Here is a 26,754-nt window from a genome sequence, read left to right as displayed (position 1 = left end):
AAGTTTACCACTTGGTTGCCAATTTTCAAGTTTTATTTTATTGGCCTGAAGAAACTATATACATTGCTCAAAATGGTGATATGTTTAAGGACAGCAAAAATCCCATTTACAAAAAAAGCATAGTCATTACCAGAATTTGATGGTTCATTACTTCAGGGAATTTACTCCTAAATAGCCTAAAAGAAACCCACAAAAAAATAATGTAAGAGAATATCATTTCGGTAGACTGCTGAGAAGGTAAATGCACAGAAAAATATAAAGTACCTCCACCCTAGACTTCAAAGATAAAAAAGGTTCAAACAACCACTGCAGTGCCAATCAAGTTTCTCAGAAGGCAAAATAAATTTTCCGAGTCTTTATATTAATCTCTAGAATGCAACTAGCCAGGTGAACCACAGTAGGTATGGCAGACAGCAGCAAGGACCAACACAGCAGAAGAGACCCCAAATAACTGTCAGTGAGACAAGAAAGACACACTGTTATCTTATATCAGTAGTTTATTACAATACACACTGACACACAATTTGAGAAGGAATGTTCTGGCATTTCTGAGCATTTCATGGAAAGCAAAGTAACCATCTAGGCAGTAGTCACCGATATTTTTTTTCCAAACAGAAAGCAAGCCTTTACATGCGATAACTCAGGAAAACAGTCTTCTTATTCTTGTACAGAAAACATCACCTAAAGAAAACAGCTGTAACATGAGCCGAGAAGGGAAGGTTTCCTTCAAGATGTCCAAATCCTGCCTTTCACCCAGCAACCTAGATGACTGTTAAAATACTTCAGGAGGCTGTGTTTGGGGACTACACGGGATCTGTTTTTAAGAGCAGTGGTTATAATGTCACCATAATTGAAAGGAAAGGATGAGCTGAAAAGTAAGTCCTATACAATGCTCTTTTCACAGAAGTCATTTAAAAGGGTGAAGTCACCGTAAACAGTTGAATGCTATCAGAGATCGCTGGCAAAAGCTTGCTACTGTATCTGCAAGGGGCCTGCTTTTGCACCAGCTTGGGAGCAGAGCGTGGCGGGAAGAGTCGCTGGCCCAGGGGAGCTGGCACTAGATTGTCTGCAGTTTACAGGCAGCTGTGGACCCACCACAGAAAAGACAGAGGGAACCTGGACAATTCCCCCGCAACGATCCTGTAGCAGTCAGGTGTTTAGATCCCTTCCGTGCCCAAATATACAAGCAATCTAGGAAAAGAAAAGAACAAAACCAAACCTAAAACAGTGTTTTGAATGTATTTGCTAAGACATTACATAACGTAGGAACAACAGAGGCATAAGCCCTAACAAAGTCCTAGAATTCTAATAGAAAAGCACTGCAGAAGTAAAGTTTGTTTAAAAACATTAAAACTCAGATTCATATAAATACAATTTTGGTTAATCTGTGCTATGCCAAATAAAAATTCCATCAGATACTCAGTCTGCTAGGTAACACATTTGGGTTTTCACTTCTGGTTGTATCAGTACAAGAATATACACTTGCATATACTTTCACATATATGCTTATACATATATAAAATTCAGATCTTGAAAATTTGTTTTAAATACATACACTTAAAACCTGTGTCTCTAAAAATAAATACATTAAGCTGCTTGCTAGTAGCTAATTCTGAGTTCCCCCACAAGGCGATCAGACTTTTTTTTTTTTTTACAACGGCAGGAACATTAGCTGCCCTTTAAAGCTACTTTCTATAGTAAACAGGGAAATGCAGCCCATCACTGAAACACTGTCTCCCAACATAGGTGCAGCTGTAGCAGTGCGGGTAATGTTTTCACCTCCTCTATGCTCGGTCCCTGATGTGCCCTCACTGTCCAGTGGGAGGACAGCAATTCATAGAGACAACACCTGGTTCAGCTGACATCACCTTCTAACCAAAGGAGTAAGCTGCTGTTGCCTCCGATGCACTGCGTGACGGACACGGCACAACAGCGCTTGCGTCTGACATCGCTCCCAGAGACCACAGTGAGTGGGGGGTGACAATCCCACGGAAGTAAAGTAGGAGGAGCCCTGGTGGCTGACAGAAGCCATGTTCCTAGGACAGCAGTACACGAAGGACCTGGATTCTATACGTAAGTGCCTCAGAGGAACTCAAAACCACTGCTGGGATGGGACAGCAGACGCCTGACACTGTGGCTCAAACATGGGAAGTGCTCAAATACGCACAGCAGCCTCTAGAGAAAGGATCTGACTCACAGAAAGGACAGAGCTAAGTTATTGTTTTACTTTTATATCCCACCCTTACAAAAAATAAAAACAAACAAAAACCTTCTTAAAATGGTATAGCCAGACCAAACTGTTTAATGTGCATAATACTTGACCTTGCCATTGTTCAGAATATAGAAAATTCAGAAAAAAGGAAATCCATGATAAGTGATAGTGAGAATTTATACTGCCTCTGCTACATTTTAAGAGGAAAACTTAAAATCCAACTTCTAAAAAACTCAATGTGCTCACAGTTTCAGACTGCTAGTTATGAACAAAATGTAAAGTTATCTATTCACATACAAACAAGGCCTCTATTTCATTGACTTCAATCTGATTTAAACCTTTGGATATTTCAATCTGCTGACTCCATAAGGTAAGGCTGAATTTATCAGTATAAATAAAATATTTAGGTCCATGATGTACTGTAGTTCTGAGAAACCAAATATATACAGGCTGACTACATGTCTTCCCTTAAAACACACGTGCCAGTCAGTTCTAAGCCACACTTGTCTCTTTAATGTCTCTGGCTGAGGACACGAGGCGACAGCATTCTTCTCACTCTGCTTTCCTCTTGACCGCGAGGTAGAGGCAGGGACTAGGTTGGCCGGTGCAGCCTCTTAGGTGGTGGGGGTGGCATGAGCTCCGTGTCGGGATCCAGGGGGAATTTCCGCTTCTGTCCCTGGGCAGCCGCTGCACATCTGTCAATGAACTCGAACAGCATCTCCTTGGTGACAGGGTTCGAGATGCTGTTGCACACAGCTGTGGACAAAGGGGGACAGCATCTCGGATGACTAAGGCAACTGATTCACTGCAGGCTGAGGAGGTCCCCATGAAGCTCTGTGAAATCCTGGCACTCCACCAATGGGCAAGAGGCTTCAGCTTAGTTACTTTTCTAGTAGCTACTCTTTGCTGGAGCATTGCTTTTAAGCAAAAATGTTAAGGGGTTTTAATCTAGTACAGCACACCTCATGAAAATCCACATTCAACTAAAACTTCTACACAGCAAACTGCACAATAGTTTTTAAGTCCTTCTCTCAGAAACAATGCCCATTCTGTGAGATACAACAGCCCTAGCCAATGCTACTAGGGTACAGGAAGTTTTTATGGCAGCTTCCATCCATATTGTTAGTTTAAACATTAAGTTGAAGAACACATAATAACCTACCCTATCAGTGGACTTGGAGAGGGGCGTGGGAGGAGATGAGGGAGGGTGGGAATAGGAGGGAATGAGAGAGGGGCTACAGCTGGGATACAAATGGCCTAATAAACAAAACATCTTGAGTAATCAAAATTTAGAACTAATATATTTCATTTTATTTATCTGTTTGGAATTCTGGAGGTAGGAGAAGACAATAAAATGAACTCATCTTGTCTGAACACAGATGCTACTTCCAAAAAAAAAAAAAACCTGATTATACTTTTTATCTACCTTTTTTTTTTTTTCTTACCATCTCTACTATTAGTATACTTTATAAACTCAAATGAATTTGTGGTGTTCTTCATGAAAACAACAAAGTCTTCTGAATCCCAAGATAATGATATTACACCCAAAGAACATTCTGAAGGATAGCAGGGCAGTTTTTATTTTGAAATCATTTTCATTTACTTTATTTTCCATTGTTTGTAAAGTTATTTTAGGAGCTGAAAATTACATTTTCCCTTGCTAATTCTGTTTCTTACCATCTGGCAAACAATGGTTTTAATAGTTTTGAATAGATCAGAAATTATCACGGCTTTCGCTGTTGCTGCCATTCATTAAGTTAAACTGGTGTGTAGCCATCACCCTGCCCTTCTGCTCTCTCAGGCACACAGGGCAGCTCCCAAGCTCAGGCAGGACAACTTCCAACTGACTAGAGGCTAACGAGGTGCAGGCCTGACCATCTATCTACCCATCAAGCAGGACAGCATCAACAGTACACGCGGGTTCTGACATGAAATTTTTCTGTAGTTTAATGTATACTCACCCATGGCTGTGTTGTAGGCATTTGGGAAACTTTTGTCCAGCCTCTGTCTCATGAAGACCCAGCTGTTGTTCTCAAATTTGCATTCTATAATTTTGTTGTCATACTGCTTTAGTTCTTTTGTCACCTGTTTTAAAGGAGAATTGATGACAATATTTTAAATCATCTGAAAGGCTTTTTGCTTCCACTATGTGACAGACACATTAGGAAATGCCAAAAACACCTCAGTAACGATTCAGGCAGAGCTCTTTGTCATCTGAAGTGTCTAATCAAGCCTGAAGATATGGCGCGCACTCCCAGCACGCACGCTCAGTATCCGACACTTCAGAGTTGTGAAAATGGCTGTCAATATATAGCAATTAAAAGAAGCTAAGCAGAAAGCAGCCACTTCTGGGCCAAATGCAAATATGTTGCCATGGGGACAATGCCTTCAATCCTGTCTGTGTTTCTCTGGCTTTCAGACACTGAGTACACTGTTTAAGGTTCATCAACTTTCAGAAAGATTTCACAATCTAAATTCCTATGCCAGCACCCCCAATTCTCTTTATTATATGTAAAGGGGCTACAAAGAAAATGAACACTAGGATCAAATTCCTAAATACTAATTTTTAGTCAGTTTTTTTAAAATCCAAACCTACTCCTTAGGCTATTTTTCCTTTTCATCCTTCCAGAGAGTATGGATTTAGAAAGGAAACTACTTTGACTTTAGCTGGTGTGTTTCTTGGCTCCTTTACCTCAGATGATTGAATATGGATTACAACATACTCTATCAAAGCCACCAAGTATCCATGGTAACTATGGTAAGTTTTAAAAGATATTCCATCAGGATGGCAGGATGGCTTTCATAAAAGGAACCTAAGCTTATCTTTGCACTTTTCCAATCAAATGCCAGTCATGGTAATATTTGAATTCTGTCTTCATCCCTCAGAACTAACAACTCTCTCTCACAATATGGTAGATTGCAATCACTAAACTTCATTAGCATTATTTGAAATGCTCTCATTTTTCTGCCCATATATTCACTATCCCCTAGCAGGATGAAGGGATGCAAATTTTTAAAAAGCTGCTTTCAATTCACAGGCTAGGCAGGGTGTGTCTTCATAAAAACTTTCAAATTGTCTTCATTCCCTCTAGATGACTGTTGCTTTGGATTGGCTTGTTTGCATTTTCAACCGGTCTAATACCTGGTCAAAAACAAAAACAAAACAACGGTCTACTAACAGGCCTAGAATGTCTTAACAGCTCTGGCTCTGTAAACTTCATCTCCCCACAAAAGCAATGCTGTTCAGCAACCATTCTCTATAGTCTCACTCCCCTGTCTCAGCAGGAGACTCCTCTTTTCAACTCCTCATTTATGTGCAGGTACTGGGCAACTCATTCAACCGAAGCAGCCATTTCTGAGTTACAGCAAGAAGAAGGTGTTCAAGAGAAGTAAGTCTCTAATTCTTTCAAAGTCTTCATTTTCTAATCTCTAAAACATCAAGGGACTTTTTAATAAACTAAATCATAGGAAGAAAGTACCTGATACAGAGTAGGAAATCAGTAAATGTGTAATTAACTAGAAAATTTAAAAAGCCAAAATCCTGCCTAACTATTTTAAGAACACAGCTTAGCAGTGTTAGGCACATTCAATTCCTGCACCGTCAACTTCTCTGACTTGTGTACTTTGTGCGACTTTACATGTCCTACACGCCTAGCCTTCCTGTTTTCTGCTTGTAACTTCTACCTTGTACATCACAAATGAGTAGAATCACGGAAATCCATCTAAAGCAGGTTCACTCACATTGTAGCATGTGCATGTGATAGTTCCCTTCTAGGTTACATAATATTCCAGTATAAACAGGAAATGCAGTTTCTTCAGCCATTCATCTGTTGATGGACATTTCTTTCTACCTTTTTGCTACTATGACTAATGCTGTACGAAAATAGGGGTCTAAACACCACTTGGAGATCCTGCTTTGAATTCTTTTGAGTATATACCTAGAAGTGAGACTGCTGGATCACAGAGTGATTCAACTTTTAATTTTCCAAGCAGCTTCCATACTATTATTATCCAAAAGTGGTTAAACCATGTCACATCCCTGCTAGGGCATACTCTGATGCTGACCACTCTGACAGGCACCTGTTGTTAGGCTATGATTACTGGTTGTACATGCTTATTGGCTGTACACTTTTTTTGGAAAATACAATTCCCTTGCTTTTTGGGGAGTAGGTATTAAAAGACTGTTCCATTTTGTAGCCCAGGCTGGCCTTAAACTTCTGATGTCCACCCTGGTTTCAACGTTGTGATGTGTCTTAGCCAAGTGCTGGGATCAAAAGCCTTTATAAGTGTATCTAGCTACTTTTGCCTATTTTTTAAAAAAACATTTTCATTAGCGTATGTTAACTATAAAGAATAACATATCTCAGTCAGAGGTTTCCTTTTGTGCACATGACCACATTTCTTCCCCGTTCCCACCCTCTGACCTCCCAGTGGACCACACGGCAGAGATCTTAGCAGATTCTCGTTTACTTTGCTGTCAATCTCCCCTGGAGTCCAGATGAGAAAAATCTTGTCATGCCTGTTTCCATTCCATGATCTATATATCATGTTTTGTCTATTCACCTGTATACACATACATAAACATGAACCATTTATTGTTCTGACAGGAAATATTTAATATAGCACAACTGAAAAAATGCAAATTTAATAAATATTAATATTTTGTTTTATACTGTTTATTTTTGAAACTGCGTGCCTATATTTTAATCAAAAATGTGCTATTGTTGAATTTTATGTCTGAGCATTAACCATCATCAGACGATGATTGTAATTTTTTCTTCCATTCTATAAGCCACCGTCTGCTCTCATAAAAAGCAGTTTCAAGTCTGATGCCCTGTTTGTCTGTTTATTGGTATTTTGCTAACTGTACTTCAGGTGTCATTCACTGGATTCCAACCAGATCCTCTCCTAATGTGATTCCAGTTTTGTCTGTTTTGTTTTTCAGTCCTTTGAGGCTCAATAGTTTAAGGTCTTATGCTTTGGTTTTTAATCAGTTTTGGAGTTAATGTCTTACATATTATAGGGGCAGGTTCCATCATCTTCCCCTATTGTGTAGTCTTGCTACCTTTTTGGAATATTGTATATCTGCATGTCAAGGACTTATTTCTGGGTTCTCTATTCCATTGACTGTTCTAGTTGTTTTTGCTATTGTTTTGAGACAGAGGCTTTCCATATAGCACAGCATGTCCCCAAATTCATGATTTCCCAGTCTTACTCTCCCATGTACTATGAGATCACAGGCGCGTGCTAGCAAATCTGTCTTTTAGGGGGTACTACTCTCCAATTCCTGTGATCCACCTGTCTGTGCCTGTGATGAACCATGCTCTTTAAAGTGCTGTAGCTTTGCAGTGGAGGCCAGGAGTGTGAGGCCTCCAACTCTGCTCTTCCTCAGCTATCTCAGCTCCTGGGGAGTCCATTCGGATTCTAATGCAGCTTTTTTACTTCTGCAAAAGACAGTTAGTGTTTTGATAAGGTTGCACAGCGTCAAGATTGCTGTAGGTTCTATGGAGATTCTGATAACATTCTCTTCTGATCCCTGACTAATCAACAGCTTTTCCTTTATTTCTATCTTCTTTTACTTCTTTTAACAAGAAACACTGCTTATTTTCTTTAAGCAACTTTGCAAGTAAACTCTCTAAAGGAACCACGCTGGCATGAAAAGGTGCGCTCTGAAAACAGCTGTCAGCACTACACTGTTGGCGTTTTGGAAGAATGCTGACCAGCGAGCTTGCTACTGGCTAGCAGCTGGAAGTTAAGTAGTACATAGCTTATCACTCTTGGCTTCTCAGTTTCAGACTTAAGCAGTATTAACTATCTGCTGTAGCTCTTGGCCAAATATTAGCAATCTGAGAAAATTTTTTCCAAAAAATGCATGCACCTGCCACTACTAACTTAAACTCATATTCATATTCAACAAGAAATGGTACTCTTTACTGGTTACACATTATATTCCTACCAGAGACAGGCTGCAAGGTATATATTTGAGTGGATGGTAAATATATTAAACTGGTAAAATTAATACCTCTAATATGTTTTCACTAATGGTGACATCAAAAAAATTAATGGGGTACAGAAGAGTGACTTAATTTTAGTATCCATATTCATCTTAAGACAATTACATACTATTGCTGACTAAAAGAGGACCCCTATTGGTCGGTCTTCCATGTTAACTGTTAATCCTAGTTTGAGTTAATGAGTGCTTTAATATTTATACATTAGAATGTCATACTATACTCAGTGCTATATTAAATTGATTTAGTAATCTGAATAGGAACACACTACTAAATCGCAAAGGCCATACTAAATGTTGGCAATCTGCACAAAGTGAAAGAAAATAGTTCTGCTTCTGGTGGTAGAATGGGAGCCTGCAGGTCAGCTGTCCTGCTGGGCGGCCACATCAAGTTTGCATCTTAGAGAGAGGCTTCTATTTGCTCTGAAACTATTAAAAACAAACAAATCAAAAATATCCACACACCATGAAAACTATTAGAACTTTCTTCTTTTTTAACATTTAATTTGGAAAGATGTAAGAAAAGTTGTAAAGGTGGCCGAGGAACTTTTCTATTTTCTCTGTCACTTTCTTTTCTTTCTTTCTTTTTTTTAAAATTTTTATTTTTTATATTTATTAGTTTATTTACTTTGTATTCCAGCTGTAGCCCCTTCCCTCACTCCCTCCCAATCCTGCCCTCCCTCATCTCCTCCTTGCCCCTCTCTAAGTCCACTGATAGGGGAGGTTCTCCTCTCCTTCCATCTGACCCTAGCTTATCAGGTCTCATCAGGGCTGGCTGCAATGTCCTCCTCTGTGGCCTAGCAAGGCTGTTCTTCCCTTGGGGATGGGAGGTCAAAGAGCCAGCCACTGAGTTCATGTCAGAGACAGTCCCTGTTCCCCTTACTAGAGAACCCACTTGGATACTGAGCTGCCATGGGTTACATCCGAGCAGGGGTTGGTTCTAGGTTATCTCCATGCATGGTCCTTGGTTGGAGAATCAGTCTCAGAAAAGACCCCTGTGCCCAGATATATTTAGTCCTTGTGGCACTCCTGTCCTCTCCAGGTCTTACTAATTCCCCCTTCTTTCATATGATTCCCTGTACTCTGCCCAAGGTTTGGTTATGAGTCTCAGCATCTGCTTTGATACATTGCTAGGTAGAGTCTTTCAGCTGACATTTATATTTTGTTTATCAGAGTACAGCTATCAACTCTAAAAAAAAAAGTTAACATTGATCTAGCATAAACTAAAGACTACCAGAATTTCTATGTTATTAGAAATTCCTGGACCCAATCGAGGAAGCCACTTGAATTTAATTGCCACATGCTAGTTTCTTCCAACTTGTGGCAATTACTCAGTCCTTGCAGGTTTCCCTGTCTGTCTATCTATCTATTCTCTATTCTCAGGTTTTCTTTTTTAAATGCATCTATCTATCTATCTATCTATCTATCTATCTATCTATCTATCTATCTATCTATCTATCTGCTGTAACCCAGGCTGGCCTGGTAACCTTTTCATGTTAGTCCTCTTAAGCACAGGGTTATAGAAAGGCACACCTAGGTCCATGGATACTTAAGAGCGTCACTTAGATATTTCTAAGAATGAGGCTCAAATTAGAGGTTTTTTTCCCCTGGTGTTTGCTCATGATAAAGAATTTCTAGGTGTGGCAAGGAGTGACCCTCTGGCCTTACCACATACACCAGCTCACTGTGTTACTAGTGGTAGTGGCTCTGCTTCCTTAGTCAAGGTGGTTATTTGCTAGGTTTCTTCTTTCAGTACTCTATCGGTTGGTATGAGTCATGTGTCTAGTCTGACTTCAAGGAAAGGGAAATGAAAGCCTACTTCCTGGAAAAGAGCTTTAAAGAATATGTTGGGTTCATTTATTTTACTTATTTTTTAACTTCATATAGATAGATACATAAATAGATGCATTTAATGCTTTGCCAGTGTTTGTCTCTGTGTACCACTCGTGTGCTTGATGCCAGCAGAGATCAGAAAAAGGAGTCAGATCTCCTGGAACATGAATTACAGATGGTTAGGATTCACCACGTGGGTACTAGGAGTCAGTCCCAGGTCTTCCGGAAGAGCAGCCAGTACTCTTCATGACTGGGCTATCGCTCTAGCCCCCTCTGGAATTTATTAATACACAATTTATGCATTTTGGGAGAGGGATACCTTATGAGGCTCTGCAATTACTTCACTTCTCCAAACGTCAACCATTGATTTTAGCACTTGTCCACCTGCAAACCTGCCTACAGTGATTACCAGTGAAGTGCTCCAGAGGACGTCCTTCTTCCCTGACTACTCCTGTACACTCCATGATGGGACTTCTGCAAGAAGACTTGTCCATTTTCCTTTAGTTGGCTAGTAACATAGAGTGTTTTTAAGTGATGGTTTATGAAACACTCTTCATTATTTTGCTGATCAACAACAACTTCAAGTTTGACTACAGGAATTCTCAGGTTGGCTTCTCTGTTTAGCTTGTTTCCACTTTCAGTGAGAGCCTTTAAGGGATTTTTCAAAGAAAAAACTTTACTTTTCAACAGACTAGACTATGCTAAGGAAGGACTGCACCATTTGCTTTGGTCAGATGTAGAGGAATTTTTAATCCAGCCACATGGCTGCTCTGGCAAGGGATTACATCCAAAGACCATCTAGGTCTATGTTACCCAGCTGGAATGCAGACACGCTCTGAACTACAGTATGATCTTGCTGAAATACAGCCATGCCTTTAGTACATAACTTTGATCTCAAACAATGTAGGTAAGGCTATTTATTTATAGAAGGAAGCAGCCATGTTTAAAAGGTCTAATTGAGGTATAGACAAAGTAACGAGGAAGGAGTAAGAAAGGGGGAGGGGAGAGAGAGAGACAGTGTTTTTACTCAGTTTCTTTTCAGGCAGTTTTACAGACACAGACTGCAGAGAAGACAAGCTAAACACAGATGAAAACAGACTGAGCCAGAGAATGAATAGGAGCCAGAAGATAAAACATATTGCCAGAATTAGTTTGAGGACAGGTAGAAAAATCAGAATCCAAGAGAAGCCAGTTTGAATCAGTAAGCTTAGACAGTTTAGGTCAGAACAGCTGAGTTGAACCAGCAAGAAAGAGCTAGAAACCTCAGAAAGAGCTAGACTGGCTCTCATCTCATCCCATCAAAACAAAAACAAAAACAAAAAGATAAATCCAAAACATTTACAGTCAGAGACAGAAAGAGAGCGAGTCATGGGAAGAGCACTGTCAATGGACATACTAGTTTGTACTTCGTGGTTTTCCACCACCTTTAGTGGAGTTGAACTAAAGTCACTTTTTCTTCTCTAAAGATGTAATTCTACTTCTTAATAATTCCAGCTTTACCTATATGGCGTGTCATAAGGAAGATTTTTTTAAAAACTCAAGAAAAATAACTAAAAAAAATCTTGGTTTTATGATCTTCATTTACTTTTTCATATTCATGGTCAGATAAAATCAAAACGACTCAGAAATGGAACACCAGGTTTTTCATGTCATGTCAGGGGATCTGAATGAAGCTGACTCCTTTAAGAACTGCTTCATTAAGAGCAGGGCCATGGGAGGGTTGCTTTTACAAAACACATCCATCTGCCGGAGAAAGGAACACTCGGCAAGCTACTGTTCTAACATGCCAGATCTTTTGACCTCTCCTAACACTGACACTTGGGCCTCTACACCCAACTCTTTTAAGTGTCACCCCTGTACTTGCTGAAGATGTCCCCTCAGGAATGATGAAGTATTTAAGCCCTTCAGCAGGCCTTAAGCCATCAAGAGTAGATAATTAAAGAGCAAAAGGTATAAATTCCACTTTGTTTGTCCTGAAGTCATTATAGACAAATTACAACTTGAGGGTATGAAATTCACATTAAACTACAGCTTAACACCTCTCTAAATGCAAAGCATGTTTGTCATTCAAAATGTAATATACTGGTATATAAAATAACTGGACAGACCAACTGCAACAAAAGCAGTGGTTTATTTTCTTTTCTGTATTTGTTAATTTTCAAATATAATATAATGTTTGTATACTAACTTATATAGAACTATAATTTTTCATAATAAAAACCTAAAATACATAGTTTAAAAAATAATAATAATCAGGCTAGCTTTTGAAACAAAGGCGCACACGTGCACGCGTGCGCGCGCGCGCACACACACACACACACACACACACACACACACACCACACAACCAAACCAAACCAAACCCCAAGAGGAAAACAGTTAATTACAAGACAAATCCTCACAGTTCCGAAACCACAATGAAGAGCAAGAGAAGATGTATCCACTTGCAAGGAAGCACACGGCATCTGCACTAACTCACAGGGAGCTGCAGCGTTGTGGAGGGAACCTGCAGCAATGCATCCACTTGCAAGGAAGCACACGGCGGCTGCACTAACTCACAGGCAGCTGCAGCGTGTGGAGGAACCTGCAGCAATGCAGCGGAGGTGTGGCGCTCTGTTTTTTCTTTTTTGATGTTTTAGGGAAGCACTGTGACTTATGCTTGACATAATTCAACCATGCAAATTATTCATCAGAAGGGTATGAAATTTTGCATCAGGGGTCCTTGATGTATCACTAGATCTTTGCAAAACTAAGTTGTTAGTTGATAAAAAAAAGAAACCAAGACTTGTATGAAAAAATTTGCAGTAGGATATGAGGATATTGATATTTGATTCCAAGGCTTGAAAAGTTATTTCAACACATGCTGTGCTGTTAGAACACAAATGTTTTGCTATCTAAGTCTATCTGTTGAATAAATAGTACTGTTAGGATGCTATCCCACACACAAGTCACTGGTTCCCTCGTTGTCCCAGTACTGCCTCTAGAACAGGGCCTCAGGGAACAGTGCTTACTAAATGCAAAAGGTCATATGCCCCACCTCCTCAAGCAGCTAGCACTGCTGGAAACAGGAAACCCGTGTAGCTCCACAGCTGAGAACTTGCCATGTACTCCAAAGCAGGAAAGGAGAGACCAAGCCAGGCTGCAGGGAAGGCGGGACAGTTAAGAGTGCCTGCCACTCTTGCAGAGGACTGGAGTTCATTTCCTAGCACCCCCTAGAACCTAGCATCTTAAGTGACTCACAGTCCCTTGTAACTCCAGATCCAGGTTATCTGCTGCCCTTTTCTGGCACCAGTATGAAAACCTCGAGTTAAAAGCATTGTTTTAAAAGATGCCTTGCTCACTGTGTTTTGTCATGGAAATTGAAAAGTTACTTGGGCACATGAGAATGGACTGGGAGAAGGAAAAGCATGCTTCAAATTAGCGATAAGCAATGGGTCGGTCCAAAGACCTATGGTAAAAGCTTCTATTATCTTAGCATACCAAAAAATTAAAAGGAAGGCTGCTCAGGGTATCCATGTTTGTGTGAGAGAGGTCACCTGTGAGCCTTTGAGGGATTCCACATAGACCTGACACATCCCCAAACTTCTTAGAGCCTACATTTCATATGCTTACATATGCTAGTTGCCTATTCGATACCATTTTGTTTTGTTTTGATTTCCTTTGTGATAAAGATAAACTTAGAGCCCTAGAGCTTGCTTATCACAGGGATCTAGGCCCCACCCCTCTTTCACACTTTATTTGAACATTCCAAAGACTTCTCAAAGTCTAATATGTTCAACGTGTCATCATCTTCCAAGTCTATTTCTTCTTGTCACTTTTTTAAAAATGGCAACATTATTCACCCAGTTCATGACAGAAACCAGGTGTCCTGATGGGTGTCCTTTCCCTCTTCATTTTTCCTTCTATTCAATCCATCAGAGGGCTTACTAATTATACCTACAAAACCTGTCTATTTATTCTACTACCTTGGTTTAAAAATTCATAGTTTAAGAACCTGCTGCCTCACAAATGGTCTCCCCACCCCATCAATATTTACACTAAAGCTAGCTTTACTTTAGAAAAATATAAATCTAATTATAATTTTTGCTTAAGAGAAAATACCTACCAGGCTAGAAGGAAGAACTACATTTGTCATGAGGCACAGATGACAACAGTTATACAGAATCAATGTATAAAGAGGTTTTTAACAACTCTAAGTTTAACAAGGTTACAGAACACAAGGACATAACATACATAGAAGTAAATGTAACTACTGGAACACTAGAAACTACAATCACAAAATACTTAGATTTAAATCTTAAAAACTCAGCTGGGCACAGCTGTAGATATCTATAATCCCAGATTTCCAGGGGACTGAAACAAGAGGATCTCTGCAAGACGGGGTCTAGCCTGAGCTACATAGTTAAGACCCTAGCTCAGAGAGAGAGAGAGAGAGAGAGAGAGAGAGAGAGAGAGAGAGAGAGATGGGGAAAAAAGATGGTGGGGGTTAAATAAATGCAGAGATATACTTTTAGGAAGAAAGATCCAATACTGTTGACAACACTCTTTCTAAAATGATCTACATATTCAACACAACCACAAGAAAAACCTCAACAGAGTTTTTCTTTTTCTACACACAGAATCTTACTATGAAGTTCAGCCTGGGCTTGAACTTGGTGATTTTCCTGCCTCAGACTCTGAGCAGTGGGACTTCAGGCATAGATACTAAGCCTAATTAGAATGATTAGTAACAGATACTGACAACATAATTTTAGTGAATTTTATATGAAAAGCCATAGAAACCAGAATAATCAAAGTAAATTTTAAAACAAACAAAGCCAGAGAAGTGATACTGAGCTCAAGGCTTAACACACAGGCCTAGCAATTAAGATACCGAGGTACTACTCTATTAGAGCTACTGGCAGTATGAAGTACTACAAACAAGCAAATCCAATGAGCACTAACATATCAGAGACAGGAAATGTCAAATGGTATCATCACTTTGGAAAATATTTTGGCAGTTGCTTTGTTCAATCCACACTTACCACAAGAACCATCAACCTCACTCTTAGGTATTACCCAAGATTTAAGTAGATTTTAAAAAATAATCATTTTAAATAGGAACCATGCCTGGCATGGCTGTATATGTTTAGCATCTGATATGTAGAGAAAGGGAGAACAGGAGTTTGGGGTCATCCCATGCTACATAGTGAGATCATGGTTGGCCTGGACTAGAAGACCGTATCTTAAAAAACAAACAAACAAACAAACAAACAACCTCACAGCAAGGCATGGTGGTACATGTCTGTAATCCTAGCACTCAGGGAGGCAGAGGCAGGTGGGTTGCTGTGAGTTCAAGGTCAGCATGCTCTACAAAGTGAGTCTGTAACAGGCAAGCCTACACAGAGAAACCCTGTCTTGAGCAACCAAAAATCAAAACAAAAACTATCCAGCATATCACAAACATTAGCATAGCACAACACAGGAAGGAGTGCCCATGCCCTTCAACTGGTGAACAGTGAACCACAATGAAGCTATACGATGAAATACTGTCAAGAAATACGATTTCCTGTAAGTAAAATAACACAGGTAAATTTTAAGTGCAATGTGCAAAATTTCAACAATCATACTTTAAAATCTATTAGGTAAATCATTTCATAGGGCATGGTAGAAAAGACAGTTACAAAAATAGATCAGTGGCAATTGGGTAAAGAAAGACAAGTGAATAAGGATAAGGGGGTATCTTGTGAGAATTTTGGAGAAAGAGGCAAAGCTGTTCTACATCCTGATTTCAGTAGTAGTTGTATGCCGAAACTCAAAAAATTGCACACCAAAAAGCTAATTATCATAAACAAATTTTAATGTGAATTCAAAAAAAGAAACAAACTCTTATTGATTAAAAACATAGGTAAATTTAATCATATCTTCGGTCAATGGCTTCTCCCTTCAAAGTACATGAAATAGCCGCTTACACTGATCTAACTTCAACAACTTCTCTTTATAATCTAATAGTACACCTTATACTTTCCATTTGTACTGTACATCATTACCTGTAAATTAGCTGTTCAGCATCTGTCCACTAGAATGACTAATCGCTGCTGCTAATCATTTCATCGGTATTGAGTACTGTTTGAAGTGCTTTATATAAATTAATTTTTTGAATCTCCACAACTCTAGGAAGTAGGTATTATTAGAAGTCTCATTTTATACAGAAAAATAGGCACCAAGGAATTAAGTAATTTAATAAATGTTTAATAGATAGTAGAAAAACACTATGCCTACAAGATTGTTTACTTAGGCTGTTTAAAATTCAGAGAAATTCTAGATCCCAAAACTGAAGCCAGAGAATTTACATAATTTGTATATGGATAGACTTAACTTGATTTACTACCAAAATTCAAAAATTTGAATGAAAGGCGTGGCTCAGTGGTAAAGTAGTACCTAAAGTGCCACAGAACCTGAGTTTGATTTGTAGCACTGAAAATAAGTCCGTAAATAAAACAAACTCAAGGACTTTGTACATCAAAAATTTGTACTTTTTTTTTTTTCCTCTGAAGAATCTAAGCTCTATGTGAAAAAGATATTGCAGAAAGCAAAGGCTATTCTGTACTTATGAACCATTTCACTTCTGGCATAATCAACTCCATTAGCCAGTTACTTCCAAAGATACCGTTTTTCTTGGGAAAGTCCGCAGGCATGAAATGAGCTGATGTGTGACTGATGAAGGGCAGCAGACACACACACTGGCTGAACTCCTCCTCCTCTTCCCAAGTGTGTATCATTCTGGCCTGTATCATTTCTACTGTTTGCTATTCTACATGCAGCACTACCAGAAATCATAGCAAATTACAGGATTTCTCAGTCATTAAGGATTTACAATAGGTTAATTTTAAAATGGGCTACATCTCACAGCTGCAAAGCTTTTGTTTGATTTTTATACCAAATGAGAAGCCATTATTGGAACAAATGACCTTCTCACGGGAATGACTGCAAAAAGAAAAGACCCAGTAGAGGCAACAGGCACCTCTGCCAGGTAGGTTAGTGAGGTAATGGTAATCGCTCAGTAAATAGAGCGCCTAACTGTGTGACATAATGCACAGGCTTCCTGCCTGTTTAGTACCAAGTATGAAGAGAATTACAAACAGACCATGAATGCGCGTAGTTTTAAGCTCATTGCATACTTAAAGCAGATAAACAAGGAAAGCTTTATCTTCTAACACAAGGAAGCTTCAATACAACATACATATCTGACACCTTTTTCTTTATAAACAACTCTAAGCATGACAGGTGTTTAAAAAATACATGTTATGAAATCACTATGTATAATTCACAAATTATAGTATGTGAAGATGATCTGGCTGTGATGTGTGTGACTCCATTGCTTGCCAGGATTGACTTGGCTGATCTGGCTACTTAGGAAGGTATCCTCATCTTCCCTCAGTGCTCCATGTGTATCTACCTGAAGCTGAATATGTGGTTGGAGAGGATGACCTTCCCCAATAGAGGATGGTTCTTTGGTCAAGGGTATACGAGTAGCTACACTCCATTGTGAGAACCTCTAAAGATATTCTTAAGTATCTGCCATACTGAATTTGATAAACACTGTATCAATTCATTTTATTTAAAAATTTTCTATATACAATATATTTTGATTATGTTCTTCCTCCTTCTCTAACTCCTTCCAGATCTGCTGCACTGACTACAGGTTCATTCATTCTCTCTCAAAACATAAAACTAAAAAACAAACAAAGCATAGGAAACAAACAAACACATGGAGTCATTTTGTGCTGGCCAACTACATTATAGACCCGCCCTATAACGTGGACGGTCTGCCCAGTGACAGCAGACCATGGAGAAAGCCCAAAAGGCAAAAACAGCTTCTTAGATAGGAGTGTCCATTTCCCCTGATCAGTGCTGACATTTTTGTCTGGTTTGAACTTGTGCAGCTTATTTTCTGTGCTGTCACAGTCTCTGTGAGTTCAAATGTGTATCAACCCTGTGTTCCTGGATGACACAGTTTCCTTAAGAGTTATCTACCATCTCTGGCTTTTACAATTTTTCTGCTTCTTCTTCCACATAATTCTCTGAACACTGAAGAGAGAGATTTGATAAGGGCATCCCATTTTAGAGATGAGTGCTCCAGAGTCTTTTACTCTCTGTACAGTTTACCTACCGCATGAAGAAGCTTCTCTGGTGAGGATTGTATGAGGCACTGACCTATGAGTATAGCAATATGTCATTAGGAGTCATTTAGTACTATGCTCCTTTAGCAAAATAACAGTAGTGGGTTTTTCCACAGACCCCTGACTTATCTAGTCTCAGGCTGGCTACTTTAGCAGAGTCAGAAATAGGGTTGAAATCACAGAGTATCCTTAAATCCAATGTGGTTGGCTACTTTTCCCAAGACAGCTGTGCCACTATCACACAACTATATTTTGCAGGCAAGTCACTGTTGAAGGTTGCACAGTTTGTACCTGGGGGACAGTGATGATGGCTTTTCAGTAATATGCAAAATACCTTCTAGTACCATGAACTAGTCAGTAGGGGTGAAGCTCCTAGTTGGGAACCAACTCAACCTCTCCATGTTTGATGCCATAAGTAAAGGGCCTTACCATCAGGTTATGGAGGGATATCAGTAGCCTTGGCAACAGCCTGTAATGCTTGGAGGGTGGGGAGAGGTAGGGTAATAGAACTCCTTTGGGGTATGACTCAAGATGTCACCCATCTTGGTGACATAAGATGGATAGTTGGAGCACTGTTTTCCCAACATCATATCTGGACTCCAATTACTTCCATACAGCTTTCCAAAAGGCCTTTCTGTTAGCTGCCCTTCCCCACACTCCCTCCTTTATTCTGTTTCCCAGCTCCCTCCCCATTTAATCCTATTCCATCTTTCCCTTCATCTCTTTATTATACTATATTCTATTTATCTTTCTAGAAAAATAAACTCCTACCTTTGGCTACTGACTAGCTACATAACCTCTGTGATTATTCTGACTGAACAAAAATCTAAAGCTTAAAAGCTAGAATCCACATATAAGACAAAAAATGCATTATTTGTCTTTTGGGGTCTGGGTTATTTCACTCAAAATGACTGTTTCTAACTCTATCACTTCACCTGCAAACTTTACAATTCCTTTCCCTTCCTTTTTTATTTTTTTTTTCTTTTCTTTTTTGAGACAGGGTATTACCATGTAGCTCTGGCCCTCCTGGAACTCACTATGTAGACGAGGCTAGCCTAGATCTCAGAGATATCTACTAGCCTCTGCCTCCAAAGTGCTGGGATTAAAGTGTTACTGTGCCTGGCTCAGTTTCATTTTTGTTTTTTGTTGTTGTTTTTTTTTTAATTTCATAATCAATTCCATTAAGTAAATGTATCACATTTTCATTATCCATTTGTCTTAGGGTTTTGTCACTGTGAATAGATGCCATCACCATGGCAACTTGTATAAAGAAAATATCGAAGTGGGGCTGGTTTATAGGGTCAGAGGTTTAGTCCATTACTGTCATAGCAGAAAATGATGGCATGAAGGAAGACATGAGAAGTAGCTGAGAGTTCTACATCTGTATCGGCAGGCAGCAAGAAGAGCGACACTAGGTATGGCTTGAGCTTTTGAAACCTCAAAGCCCACCACCATGGTACACTTCCTCCAAGAAGGCCACACCTCCAATAATGCCACTCCCTGTAAATTTATGGAGGGCATTTTTATTCAAACCACCATACCATTCATTAGTTGATGGACATCTAAGTGTTTCCTATTTCTGCTTATTATGAACAGAGCAGCCATGAACAAGGATAACCTTAGTAAGTATGGAGTCCTTTAGGTACAGAACAGATAGCCAGATCTTATAGTAGATTGATTTTTAGCTTTTGATGAACCTCCACATTTATTTCCATACTGGGTATATCAGGTTGCACTCCCACCAGCAATGAGTAAGTACTTTCCTAGCATCCTTACCAGCATAAGTTAGAATTGTTTTATTGATCTTGGCCATTTCAACTGGGAAAGATGAAACTCAAAGTAGCTTTCATTTGCAGGTTTGTGATGGTGAAGGCTGTTGAATATATATTTTAGTGTTTCTCAGCCATTTCTTGTTTCATCTTTTTGAGAATTCTCTTAGTGCTATAGCCAATTTTTAATAGGGTTATTTGTTTCTTGATGTCCAGTTTCTTTAGTTCTTTATATATCCTAGATATTAATTAGAGGTGTAATTAGTAAAGACATTTCCAATTCTGTAGCTTGCTACTTGGCCTGGATGACAGTGTCTTTTCAGCTTCATGAGGTCCCATTTATTGATGTTCTTGGTGTCTGTGCTCTCAGTGTCTTGTTCCAAAGGTCTTTTCCTAAGCCATTAAGTTCAAGACTATCCCCCACCTTCCCATCTACCTAGGCTATCATGCTCTTATGTTGAGGTTCTTGTTCCATTTTGAGTTGAGTTTTGTGCAGGTGTTAGATACATATCTTTTTTTTTTTTTTTTTTTAATTCTTCTGCATGCAGCTCTCACATCTAACCAGCACCATTTTGTGGAAGATGCTGTATTTTCTCTGTTGTGTATTTCTGGCTTCTTTGTTAAAAAAAAATTTTTTTAGGTGTTGGTAGATGCAAGGAATTATTTCTGGGTCTTCAATTTTATTCCACTGATCTACTTGTCTGTGGTTGTATTCCAATATCATGTTGTTTTACATTATAAATATGCAATACAACTTACTACCTGGATGGTGACACCTCCAAAAAAATTATTCAAGACATGTTGAATACAAGTTGAATACACCCTGTGTGTGGTATATGTGGCATGTGTCTGTGTGTCCTTTTTAGATTTTTTTTTTTTTTCAAATTCTATGAAGAACTGTATTGGAATTTTGATGGAGACTCCACTGAATCTCTAGATTGTTTTTGGTAGGGTGGACATTTTTACTACATTAATCCTATTGATCTATGAAAGGAAGATCTTTTCATGCTCTGATGAAAACTTCAGCATTTTCATCATAACAATATTTTTATTATACAACTCTTTCACTTGCTTAGGTAAAACCATCTACCTAAAGTACTGTTTCCCTGATTTTTTTCTCAGTATGTTTGTCATTTATGGATGAGAAAGCTGCTGGTTTTTGGGTGTTCATTTTGTACCCTGCTACTTTGCAGAACGTGTTTATCAGCTTTAGAAGTTTCCTGGTAGAGACTTAATGCATAAAATCATGAAATCTGCAAATAAAGATACTGACATCTTCCTATCTGTAGCCCCTTGATATAATTCAGTTATCTTATTTATTCCTCTAGTTAAGACTTTATTATACTGAATATATATGGCATGTACATCTTTGTCTTGCTCCTGATTTTAGTGGAAATGCTTTGAGTTTCTCTTCATTTAGAATGATACTGGCTTAATCTATCAATCTTTTTGTTTGCTTGCTTTTTAAGCTCTGGCTGTGCTGGAACTTACTATGTAAATCAGGCTAGCCTGGAACTCACAGAAACCTGTCTTCCTCTGCTTCCAGAGTGTTGAGATTAAACTTATACACCACTATATACCTGGCTCACTCTATCAACTTTTGACAGCAGACAACTAATTGAACACCTTTTTTTTTTTTAATAGGCTGAAGGTAGGCCTCAGTGTTAGACTGTTTGCCTACTATGCAAGAGCCCCGGGTTTGACCCCTAACATAGTAAATGAATAAAATGAATAAACTCAGGGTCTCATGATCTTCTTGCTTCCCAAGTGCCAGGATTACAATCATGTATTACCAGGTCTGGCTTGAAAACTATACAGTTGATCATTAAATAGCCATGTTTAACAAAGTTCCCCCAAATAACTGAGCCAAACAAGTCATTCAGGTATTAACATACAATTCAAATGAGCCCTTTACTTATTTTTAAGTATTTGCTAACAATTTTGCTCCAGTAATGTAAACTAAAATTTCCCTTTACTAACACAAGCTCCTCCCATCTACATTTTCTCTTTTCTCTCCACTCTGTTCTTCCTCGTGGGCAGAGAACTGTCAGCCAGATCCACAATGAGCATGACCCTTCCTATCAGCTGAGCCAGAGCAACACCACCCATGCTATGGGTCTCCATTTTCTAGATGAGCTCTTTCTGCTTCAAAAGGACTACATTTGCCTTAACAGCAGAAACAGAGACGGAAAACCACACAACCTCTGAAGTGCTGCATCTGTCCAGAATATTCACAATATTATTAACAATTCAGAATTCCTCGGGTTAGTTAGTGAAAACGTTTTGTAGTCATTAGGATTCATCTGAGCAAACAAGGTCTCCCCAGGATGGCTTTTTCCCTCCTTTTACAGAAAACAGACCCCCCCCCTTGTAAAATGTCCTGTTTTAAATCTCCCCTCCCTCTACTCTTCTTCTCCACCTCCCCTCCTACCAGGCCCACCCCCTTCCTGTCTCTCCTTAGAAAACAAACAGGCTTAATTTTTTTAATTAATTACAGTTTATTCACCTTATATCCCAACTGTAGCCCTCTCCCTTGTTCCCTCCCAATTCCGCCCTTCCTCCCTCTTTTTCACCCATGCCCCTCCTGCAGTCCACTGAGAGGGGAGATCCTAATCTATCAGGTCTCATCAGGAGTGGCTGCATTGTCTTCCTCTGTGACCTGGTAAGGCTTCTCCCCCCTCAGGGGGAGGTGATCAAAGAGCCAGACACAGTTCATGTCAGAGACAGTCCCTGTTCCCATTATTAGGGAACCCACTCAGAGAATGAGTTGCCATGGGCTACCTCTGTGCAGGGATTCTAGGTTATCTCCATGAATGGTCCTTGGTTGGAGTATCAGTCTCAGTGAAGATCCCTGTGCCTAGATTTTTTTTTAACGGAAAAAGAGCAATTTCATTATTTTAATAATATGTACTTTAAGCTATTTTAAGGACTTAGCCAAGATATGAATTACTGGCTGGGATTTTTTCTTTATAGAAGAAGGGAGAAATTACTTCTATTACTGTCTGTGAGGTAGAGAGCACTGCAAGTCCGTCATCAGTCTTCTGAGAGTGCTATGGATTGGACCAGGGTCTGATGCATACCAAACCAGAGCTCTACCAAGAAGTAAATTTTCTGCCCCTGTTACTTTCACAGTATTGAAGTAAGGATTGCATATAGACCTAGATCTGCAAACTGCACTGTCTCTTTGAAATAATGAGGGCGTTCAGCATAGTAAAAGGAAATCATTGCTAAGTTTCTGTTGCCAGGAATAAGCAGCTGTGGTGACACATGTCATTAGGATGGTCTCAGAAGCAAAGGCAAGAAAATCACATTATCATCCTGGCTCCAATGACATGGTTTGGTGGGTGAAGGAACTTGCTAAAAAGCCTGACCACCTATGTGACTGTCAGAACCCACTGACTCTTTCTTTATAAATTGTCCTCTGACCTCCATTAGTATGTGCTGCTATGTGCAACCCCCCACCCACAAAAAAAAAGAAGCTATAGGTGTTAGGGATGCAGTTCAGACTTGTATACAAGTGTGTACATGAGGCCCTCAACCCAGTCTCCAATTCTAAGGCAACAACAAAGAAAAGAACTAAAGAGGAAACCACAAAGATAATGGGATTGAGCCATAAGGTGTTCTTCCCCACTTTAGGAGACATACAGACTCTAGTAAGTCATGCTCTGTTCAATACAGCATAATCTACAACATAAACTATCTTTAAAAAATAAGCTGATAATGAAGGAGGAAATTCACCCACAAGTCTTAAGTTCTACATGCTGGTCAAGAGCAAACTTAGATGGACAAAAAGATCTCGAATATGTAAACTTTCATCATTCAACTGCTTATTATCAAGTCTTCAAGAATCTATTGTAAACCAGAGAGCCATGGAAACTTTTATTATTACATTTTTAAAAGTTTATTATTTATTACTGTTTGTGTGTGCTAGCCAAATGTCATAGTATGGACTCAGAGGAGAATCTGCCGTCTGTTTCCTTCCATCATTCGGGTATGGGAACTGAACTCAGGTAGTCACTCTTGGTGGCAAGTGTCTTTACCTTAATCCAGTTCCAGGTGTGGGACCAGAAAAGCCATGTGACTGGGGGGAACTAGTCTGGAGCAGGAGTGAGGTTGAGACGTGTCCAAACCCGAAAATCCTGTCCTGAGAGGGGCAGGAACAGAACTGCTTCCTCCCTGTTCTGGGCCTGCATGTCCACGTGTGTGTACCCTTGTGACTCCACCTCTGCCACTCCTGAGGTAGTCACATAGCCTGGTGGCCAAGTTTCAGGTTAAACTTCTCTCCTTATAAGGACATGTCTATTAAACACTTAGAATTCCTCTTCCAGCAAATGAAGCCCTCCCAGCACCGTGGCCCCAGCCGACAATGCACTCACCCTGGAGATCACTGTCCACTTGCCACAATGTATACAGCCCTTATTCTCCCTCAATAAAGAGAGCTGTTTCACGGAAAACCTCCTCAGGGAAGGCTGTTTCTACTCTACTGCACCCAATGCTCACCCAGATCACGTGTAGCCCATCCGCCCAGGCTAAGCTTCATTCCTTTTAGTCTAGCCTACTGTGCAAAGGTGTCTGGACTTTCCTGAGGGGAAAAGCAGACCCTGGGCACATCCCAGGCTCCTATTTTTGGGTAGTATGTTACTTTTCTAGGTACATAAAATTTGGTCTAAGGATAATTAAAGTGGATGCAACCCTTTACTTTCACACTAAATATATCTAACAGAAGCTTAGTACTTATTAAAAATAAATGCATCAGGTATGTACCAGGTAAATGATATCCTTGGCAAGAATCCTATGCAGTAAGAAGCAGTTTATGCTTGCTAGAAAACAAGCTGGATTCAGCATCCCTGGGGAGGGGTATGGGGCACAATGAGCCATGGACACTGAAATCATAGATCTGAACATTTAACAGCTACCCCAGTACATTCCACTCATTAGATAGGGAATATAACCATCAGTGGCACACAGAACCTTTTCTAAAACTGTCACATTCCAGACCACAAAGCAAGTCTTAATAAATACAAAAAAAAAAGTTAAGTAATTCCCTACATCTTATCAGGCCACAAAAGAGCACGAAATTAAAAAACAACTGCACAGCAGAGTAGACAGCCTGAAAATGGGAAAAATCTCTGTCAGCTGTTCATGTAGAAGTTGAGATCTAGAACATCCAGAGAATTGCAAAAAGTAAACACCAAAAATGACAACTGGCCAATTAAATAGACAATTTTCTTCCTCCTCCTCCTCCTCTTCTTCTTCTTTATCATCCTAGGGAGGGAGGGAGGGAGATAGAGACAGAGAGAGAAGAAGGAAGAAGGAAGGAAGGAAGGAAGGGAGGGAGGGAGGGAGGGAGGGAGGGAGAAGAAGGGAAGGGAAGGGAGGGAGGGAGGGAGGGAGGGAGGGAAGAAGGAAGGGAGAAGTGAGGGGAGGATAGGGAGGGAGGGAGGGAGGAAGAAGGAAGGAAGGAAGGAAGGAAGGAAACCACAAACAAGGGACAACTAATGCTGGTGCTCACTGTTGATGACAACCACTATGAAAACCAATGTGGAAGCTTCTCAGAATAAAACTTCGTATGGCTCAGAGATATACTGCTTACTCCTGTATACACTTTGTTCTGTTTTAGTTAGTTTTACTGCCAACCTGACACACCAGAGTCATCAGAAAGGAGGGAACCTCAACTGAAGAGCTGCCTCCATCTGACTGGTCTATGGCTCTGTCTGTAAAGACCATCTTGATTGACAATTGATGTGGGAGGGCCCAGTCCATGTGGGCAGCAGCGTCCCCAGCAAGTGGGCCTGGACTGTAAGAAAGCTAGCAGAGAGCAAGCAAGAGATCGAGCCTGTCTGTCTCACAGTGATGTTAGCTGTCTTTTGTTTCCTTCAGAATGATTCAACAATCCTTCAAATACAGCTATCTTACTGAAGTTCATTGGAGGGTGTCACTTTTTTATTTTTAGAAAAGGAAGAACAGAGTTTACAATTTCCAAGTCTATTTATGTTTTTACTATTTAATGTAGTTTCAAAAAATCAATTTAAAATTTTAAAAATAATAATAAATTAGTATTTAAAATAATAAATTAGCAACAAGATTCTTTAAAAATCTATAAAAGACTTCTCCCCCTTCCACATTTTAATGTTTGTTCCTTTACCTCAGTATTAGAGGTTGAACCCAGACCCTCCCAAATGGTAAGCAAGTTCCTTACATTCTTAGCTCTGCTTTTGTATCTTTTATTTTGGAACAGGGTCTCAATAAAGTGCCAAGTTGGCCTTGAATTTTTTATTTTTCTACATAAGGTCAGAGAATGGCCCAACTTTAATACTGGTCTTAACTTCCTACCTCACTTGCTGTTTTCATTATTTTAACTTTCAGAAGAAAATTTTGTTGTACATTGTAAAAAATTTACAAAGCACTTCACAGAGTATTGAAATCACAGAGTATTTGAAATCAAAATGGTGGCTATTTAGCTGCTGTTTTTAAACCACAAACCACATATTTTATAAACTTGTGAATTTAAGTCCAATTTTAATAGGAATACCAAAATTATTTTTAAAAATTCTTTTTGAGGGGGCTGGAGAGATGGCTCAGAGGTTAAGAGCATGGGCTGTTCTTCCAAAGGTCCTGAGTTCAGTTCCCAGCAGCCACATGGTGGCTCACAACCATCCGTAATGAGGCAGAACAATGCATAAATAATAAACAAATAAATATTTAAAAAAAATTCTTTTTGATTTTTGAGACAAGGTCTTGTTAAGTGGCCTATACTGGCTTCAAATTC

At 39.5% G+C, this 26,754-nt stretch overlaps 1 protein-coding gene across 3 annotated transcripts in view; it reads right to left on the bottom strand.

Annotated features, from left to right (window-relative positions):
- Positions 1 to 479: 479 nt before the first annotated feature.
- The window catches only part of Rngtt (RNA guanylyltransferase and 5'-phosphatase), a 217,020-nt gene continuing 190,745 nt past the window's right edge, over positions 480 to 26,754 (bottom strand). For all 3 annotated transcript variants that reach the window (XM_021634879.2, XM_021634880.2, XM_021634881.2), the window contains exons 15-16: positions 4,174 to 4,297; positions 480 to 2,968 (exon numbers count right to left, since the gene is read on the bottom strand). In XM_021634879.2, the coding sequence (XP_021490554.1) occupies positions 2,805 to 2,968; positions 4,174 to 4,297 (288 nt within the window). In that variant the 3' untranslated portion in view covers positions 480 to 2,804. The remainder of the gene's footprint in view (positions 2,969 to 4,173; positions 4,298 to 26,754) is intronic.

Source organism: Meriones unguiculatus, chromosome 20 (genome assembly GCF_030254825.1).
Source record: "Meriones unguiculatus strain TT.TT164.6M chromosome 20, Bangor_MerUng_6.1, whole genome shotgun sequence".
Lineage (NCBI taxonomy): Eukaryota > Metazoa > Chordata > Mammalia > Rodentia > Muridae > Meriones > Meriones unguiculatus.
This window is presented reverse-complemented; position numbering and strand designations above follow the sequence as displayed.